The sequence below is a fragment of the Engraulis encrasicolus genome, chromosome 5, assembly GCF_034702125.1.
Source record: "Engraulis encrasicolus isolate BLACKSEA-1 chromosome 5, IST_EnEncr_1.0, whole genome shotgun sequence".
NCBI lineage: Eukaryota > Metazoa > Chordata > Actinopteri > Clupeiformes > Engraulidae > Engraulis > Engraulis encrasicolus.
In genome coordinates, this window is record NC_085861.1 from 45,746,222 (window position 1) to 45,753,721 (window position 7,500).

General features: G+C 50.0%; 1 protein-coding gene across 1 annotated transcript in view; it reads right to left on the reverse strand.

Moving 5' to 3' along the window:
• The window catches only part of LOC134449561 (intermembrane lipid transfer protein VPS13B-like), a 646,790-nt gene that overhangs the window by 49,321 nt on the left and 589,969 nt on the right, over positions 1 to 7,500 (reverse strand). The window contains exons 48-49 of the mRNA XM_063199569.1: positions 4,824 to 4,907; positions 1,220 to 1,395 (exon numbers count right to left, since the gene is read on the reverse strand). Coding sequence (XP_063055639.1) covers positions 1,220 to 1,395; positions 4,824 to 4,907 — 260 coding nt within the window. The remainder of the gene's footprint in view (positions 1 to 1,219; positions 1,396 to 4,823; positions 4,908 to 7,500) is intronic.

Genomic DNA, 7,500 nt, shown 5'->3' on the forward strand with positions numbered 1-7,500 from the left:
GTGTGTGTGTGTGTGTGTGTGTGTGTGTGTGTGTGTGTCTGTCTGTCTGTCTGTCTGTCTGTCTGTCTGTCTGTCTGTCTGTCTGTCTGTCTGTCTGTCTGTGCGTGTGTTTGTGTGTTTAGTTCTGCAGATGTGTACATTTTGGAACAGTAGTGTATATGTGAACATATGTGGGTGAGAGTGCAAGTGCGTGTGTGAGTAGCTCTATACTGGATGTGTCTAAGTCTACAGGAGTGAGTTTTGGAACAGTAGTGTGTAAGCAAATGTACGCGTATATGTGTGATTGTATGTGTGTGAGTGTGTGCTTGTGCGTGTGCACATGTGTCCAGGCCCCAGCAGGGTGCCACCAAATGAGGTCCCTCGTGTGCAGTGTGACTAGTGGTGGTGGCCTCACATAGCCATGCCAAGTCACCAAAGGGGACGAGTGACATCCAGAGAAGGCCCTCTTATGGCACCTCATCTCAGAGTGACTCTAGTGTGCCCTGGCCCTTCATACGGTAGCCAAAGGGGACAAGTAACACCCAGGGAAGGTCTTTTCATAGCACCTCATCTCTCCCCAGTGTGTGTGTGTGTGTGTGTGTGTGTGTGTGTGTGTGTGTGTGTGTGTGTGTGTGTGTGTGTGTGTGTGTGTGTGTGTGTGTGTGTGTGTGTGTGTGTGTGTGTGTGTGTGTGTGTACCAGTAAATGAGGTCCATAGTGCATAGCGTGTCACCATGTGGGTGAGTGAATGGCACCCAGGGAAGGGCCCCTCATGACACCTCATCTGTCCCTCCTCAAGCCTGGCTTGGCTCCCTGCCTCTGGAACCACAGTGTCACTCACAGGGGCCCACGGAGCCCATGCATCCCCAGCCAGCACTCACTGTGACCAGGGCAGCAGTGGGCCAAGCACACCATGGGAAAGAGAGGGGCACTCCCTACATGACTGCACTAACACCAGTAGTAATAGGACTGTGTAATAATACGGCTTATATTAAACGGTTATATTAAAATAGGAGGATGAGGTTGAGGGTACAGTTAGTGAAGGGGCGATGGATGCAAAACGTGAGGCCAATGTTGCGTAACTTTTGCGGTGAGATTGGGAGCACATCGTGTCTGTGAGTTGAGTTTGTGTGTGAGGTCTGTGTGTGTGTGTGTGTGTGTGTGTGTGTGTGTGTGTGTGTGTGTGTGTGTGTGTGTGTGTGTGTGTGTGTGTGTGTGTGTGTGTGTGTGTGTGTGTGTACCTGGCCTGGAAGGTGAGGTGGTGTGTGAGGTCTGCCTCTGTGTTGACTAGGGCCTCCTGGTGCCCCTGCCCCTGGACCAGCTGGCTCTCCCGGAGCCCCAGGCTGCGCTTCTCCACGTGGATGATGACCGGGTCCGGCAGGTGGCTACGCAGCATGAACAGCGGACTGAACACCACCTGTATTCACACACACACACATGCACACACACACGCGTACGTACCGTACACGTGAACGCGCAGGCACACACACACACACACACACACACACATATACGCACGCACACACACACACGTGCGCACGCACAAACACACACACACAGACAGTACAATACACATACATCAGTACAATACAAAGTATAATGTTCCACCACACACACACACGATCCAAACCACAAAAAAACGTCTTCAACACATAGTAAATATGGAAAGAAATCTGAGTTGCACAACAGACCAACTCAAAAGCAGACACTCTCGCACACACACAGGCAGCAAAAAAACTCACACAGAGACACCCACGGAGACAAAACACAATAAAACAAATAAAACTGTCAGAAAGATGGCGTAAACAAGAGGAAGAGGCACAAAATCACATATCACACACACACAGCCACATTCTCTCACTCACTCACTCACACACAAGATTGCTGGTCTGTTGTGCTGCCGTTTGCCGCCTGAGTACCTATCACTGTTATACTTCTTATTTCAGTGATTTTGCTGCCTGACCACTAGTGGTGTGGATTGGCACTGCCCTCACGATTCAATTCGATTGAGATTCAATTCTACGATGCATTGCAATGCATCACATTTCTACTGAAAGCAAAGCAAATGTTTCATCAGTCATGATGAGGCAATACAAGTAGTCAGATACTGAGCAACAATTTATTGGCTGTTTTCTGTGTCAGTCTTGCAGTTTTAAATGCTTTGAAGTGCTTTTATTTAATTTAACATTCATTTGCTAATTTGCTAATTGAAACTTTAAAAAATTGCCTCATCGATTCTGGACCTTGCCGCATTGAATCGGATCGTCCCGCATTGCATTGCATCGCCGAATCGATTATTGTTGACACCACTAGTGAAAAGCAGAGCCATCTAATAACAGAGTTACGTCACTCCCATAGACCTCTATGGACCAATCTTTCCACAGCAATGGCGGCTCTCATGGAGCCTCACGGAGCGTTAACATGGAAATCCCCATTGACTTTAGTTCTATTAGAAGTTACTTAGTTCTAGGAGGTGGCCGTAGAACACAGAAAATTTGGTAAAGGTCATGTAATTTTGTTTGTACTTAATCTTTGTTTGGTATGTGATGGTTCTGTGTTAGTTTCCAACGAACAGAAGTTTACTGTTAAGAAACATTTTAATCTACGCGAATCACATCACCAACCGACTTCCTGGTCCCCGGTTTGCGCAACTCTGTTATTAGATGGCTCTGGTGAAAAGTATGCAATGTGCTCGTGGGCAGCAGCCAACGGCCGATGGAATGTTCACATTTTTATAAACACAAGTTTCGGTTGGTCGCTCTCCCTGACGGATCTTTCAGGTTGAATCGTTTGCCGCGTTCGTCACTGGTGATCGTGCTTTCAAGGCGGGACTCTGCTGCCTTTTAGCTCTTTCAACGCCTGCTGTCTGCCCGTAACCGCGAGGGTGTCATCATGGAACCGTCATAAGAATGTCAGGACACATGCCAGGAACATTAATGACACATTATTGATCCTTATTACTGTTGTCATAACGTGTCATTCGCCTTTTGGAAGTCAACTTCAACATTGTTCGGGTGTCAAAAACTGAATGACCCATCATGGCAACAGTCCTAAACATCAATGATGTGTCATCAATGTTCTTGACACGGGTCATGGCGGTCACATGAAAACACATTATGTGGACCATGTCAAAGACAGTGTCAGCGAAAAAGGACAAGGGGAGTGGCGATATCTGCAGTCAGACTATTCATCCAGCTGTACTGTGCGTTTCTCGAAAGCATAGTTGCTAGCCAGTTAGCAACTTGGGTAGTTGCCAATGGGAAATTGCATTGCAAACAGCAAAGTAGCTAACATAGTTGGCAAACACGGTTTCGAGAAATGCACCCCTGTACTGTAAGAGGGTAATTTATCCAGCCGCACTCTGCCCAAAGAGCCCACAGTCACTCAGCAGCACTCAGTAAATCAACCCCAGGCCTCTGGCACGGCATGGCAGCCCGAGAGAGAGAGAGAGAGAGAGAGATGCAGTGGAGCTGGAGAGGCAGCCATGGTAGTAAGTGGCAGCCATTTTGTGGCGAGAATCTTTTGTTGCAGGGGATGATGATGATGATGATGATGATGATGATGATGATGATGATGAAGGGATGTTTTTCGGGAGTGTGGTGGGGGAGGTTGCGCAGGAGGGTAAAGAGTGTTGGGGTGGGGTTTGGAGTTGCAGGAGGTGGGGAGGGCGAGATGGAGGGTGGATGGAGGATGCGGACGCCTGGGTGGGATAAGGGATGCAGTGGGGTGGGGGGGTGGGAGAGCTGGATGGGAGAGGGGGTGTTGGGGGTGGGTATGGAGGTGCAGCGGGGTGAGGAGGGGAGAGCGTGGAGGATGGGAATGGGGATTTTGTGGTGGGACATAGGGTGCAGAGGGGTAGAGGAAGGGGGAAAAGGGAGTAGGGATAGGGAGGGGCGGGATAAGAGAGAAGGGGCAGTCTGGTGCTCAGGAGCTTCGCCGCAACCGCTGCAATCCCCTCTGAATGGTCTGTGGGGTATAGCTAGTCCATAACCATCTCCCCCCAAACCCACACACCCCCCCCCACACACACACACGCACGCACGCACACAACCACGCACGCACGCACGCACGCACGCACGCACACACAAGCACACACACACACACTCACACAGCCGATATCCACTGCTGTCACCACTGCCTCCATTTTCCCATGAAGTTCTCGCTGGAGGCCAAGCAGGCAGGGCAGGCAGACCAGGCAGGCCTACAGTATATATGCGGCTATGCTGCAGCAGTGTTCATCTTGCCTGTGGTTGCGGCCTGCCTGACTATTGTGCAAATGTGCCTTATTATGGGGCTTGTGGCAGTCTGACCATGACGACAAGGGGGCTGGTCACATGTCAAAGGCACAGGCACAGACAGGACCAGAGCCAGAGACAAAGCCCTTATACACAGAGGACGTCCCTGGTGACTCTGCCCATCTCTCTCTTTCTCTCTCTGCAATTACACACAGCAGCATGGTAAGTATGTGGCTTTAGGTGTGTGTGTGTGTGTGTGTGTGTGTGTGTGTACATGTACAATAAGGATGTTGGCGTGTGTGTTCATATGTGTTGGTGTTTGTCTACATGTGTGTGTGTGTGTGTGTAGGTGTGTTGTGGGATGCATTATGTATGTGTGTATGCTTGTGTTGTGGGATGTGGTGGCTCTATTACCGTTCTCTGCTGCTGCGTGTGTGTGTGTGTGTGTGTGGTGCCTGTCTCACCACTCTTTGCTGTGTATGCGTGTGTGCGCGTGTGTGTGTGTGTGCGCGTGTGTGTGTGGGGGACGCCTCTCTCACCACTCTCTGCTGTGTATGCGTGTGTGCGTGTGTGTGTGTGCGCGTGTGTGTGTGGGGGGCGCCTCTCTCACCACTCTCTGCTGCATGTGTGTGTCTGCCTCCAGTGTGACGACGGTGCACCACACATTCAGGAGAGAGCCACTGGAACACGGCACCTATGGAGACAGAAAGGAGAGAGGGGAGGGGAACAACACCACATTACAGATGAACATACAGGACATGGAGAGAGAGAGAGAGAGAGAGAGAGAGAGAGAGAGAGAGAGAGAGAGAGAGAGAGAGAGAGAGAGAGACAGACAGACAGACAGACAGACAGACAGACAGACAGACAGACAGACAGACAGACTAATGAGAAATACATTTCTTGAACGACGGTGTTGGTGAGAGAGCAGGACAGACAGACTAGCAGACAGACAGACAGACACACAGAGAGACAGACAGATGGACTAAAGAAATACAGACAGAGCCAAAACAAAGACAGGATGAGAGAACATGTAAATATCTCAGGGAGAGACAGCTAGACCCAGGAACCCACAACCTTCAAGTCAATCACGTTCATTGGTGGGAGACGGCAGAGGACAATGGCGGCTGCGTTGCAGTGGGCTCTGTTTGACACAAACACCCAAAGTCCACCGCACGACTCCTCACTCCTCACCGCACGACTCCCTTCAATACCACACGACTCCTCACCAATCATTCACCTCCTCTCATACACCCAACAACTCACCGCACGACTCCTCTCTCCTCACCGCACGACTCCCTTCAAAACCTACCTCCTCACCAACCATGTGTCTACCATCATTCACCGACTCCTCACCACAGACCTCCCCCGAGACACCTCCCCGCCCGACACACAGCTAGCCAGCCATTCATGATCCATTCCTATCATGCATGTCCTTACCTCCTCTCATTCACCTCCTAATCTCCTCAGATACACCTCCTCAGCCACTCCATGGCTCGTCCTGCACATCTCTTCACCTCCCACACGCCTCCTCCTGAGCACCTCCTCACCTATTAGCTGACTCTTCCTGAATGACACATCTAATAATTGATGTCCTTGTGTACATGTATTGTGTATTGGGTTGTGTACTTTATGTCTTCATGTTGGCTGTAACGAGTTATGATGGTGGTTATAACGAATTTCCCTTTGGGGACAATAAAGGATATTTATCTATACACGCACCACCATAACAGCACACCATTTATGTCTGTGTGGGTGTGCGCACGTATCTGTTCTATGAGAGTGTGTGTGTGTGAGTGATCATATTGTGTTTGTCGACCATGATGACACAATGTATAACACCACCTCCTAGCACACTGCTTGCTTGCGTGATGAGTGTCATGGCGTTGTCTATGAGATTAGCACCATGTGTGTCAAATTCAGCTGTGAGCAGGTCAGCACTGACCCAGGAGGGAGTGTGTGGCTCCCGTAGCCGAGTAGAACCATGTTCATGACCCGGCCCATAGTGTTCTGAAAGCTTCACTCAGAAGCTGTTCACTGTTCACTAGTCCTGGCTACTTTCCCCCTAATCCCATCCCCAGTGTCTCTCATGCTCACATGGCGCAATCACAAAAATCCCCCCGCACGCACGCCTCGTAGTGGAGTGGGATGTGGAGGGGAGGGACATCTCAACCAGGGCAGTTCTGCAGTATTGTGGTTCCCAACCAGGGGTACGCAAGCACACTGCAAGTGGTACGTGGAAAAAGTGCAATGATAACAAATGTATGGAATATAGTCACACTGGGATAGAGGAAGAGATATAGAATATGACTTGGGGGTACTCATGGTACAACAAAACACGCAGAGACACAAGAGTTTGGGAACCACTGGTCTACACAGTTACAGCGTTGAACGAGCTAGGGTGTTTTTTCTTGGGCGGCCAAAGCTTTTTCGAAGATTTAAAGACTGACAATGCGACCTTTTGAACGCATAACACATTTATGGCTTCACTGGTCCAGCACCACCATCACCACCCCCCTCGTCCCCTCACCCCACCCCACTCAAGAACACCATCACACCACCACCACCACCCCCTTGTGCTGGCTTCTTGTTAGGCCTGGGGGATCCCAAATACTGTTACAAGCTGGGTAATATATGAGCAACATGGGACTTGGTTTATTGGAGAGGGGGTGTGTATGGGGGTTGGGGTGTGTGTTGGGGGGTGAGGTGGGGTGGTCGGGTACATGACAAAAAGAGGCACAATGACGACCGAGTTCTGACAACAATGTTTTTCACTGCCACAGTGGAAGGGGCTGATGAGCTGTTAGGAGAGAGAGAGAGTGAGAGAGAGAGTGAGTGAGAGTGAGAGAGAGAGAGAGAGAGAGAGAGAGAGAGAGAGAGAGAGAGAGAATAGCTGGGAAAACATGACAGGAGGAGAGAGAGAGGGGAGAAAAAGAGGGAGAGAGTGAGGGAAGATGAATGTGAAAAGCAACTTTGATGTGCTGGAAAACAGACTGCTTGGATCGGGTCGTGCTGGCCTTGTGCACAAAAGAAAGAACAGAGAAACAAAGAGAGAGAAAGGGAGAGAGAGGGGGGAGAGGGAGAGAGAGAGGGGGGATAGAAGGGAAGTGACAGAAAGAAAGAGATAGAGAGAGAGAGAGAGAGAGAGAGAGAGAGAGAGAGAGAGAGAGAGAGAGAGAGAGAGAGAGAGAGAGAGAGAGAGAGAGAGAGAGAGAGAGAGAGAGGAGGGGGTGAAGAAGGGAGGGAAACAGAGGAGGATGCAATGGCAATGGCTTCTATTAAAAGCATAT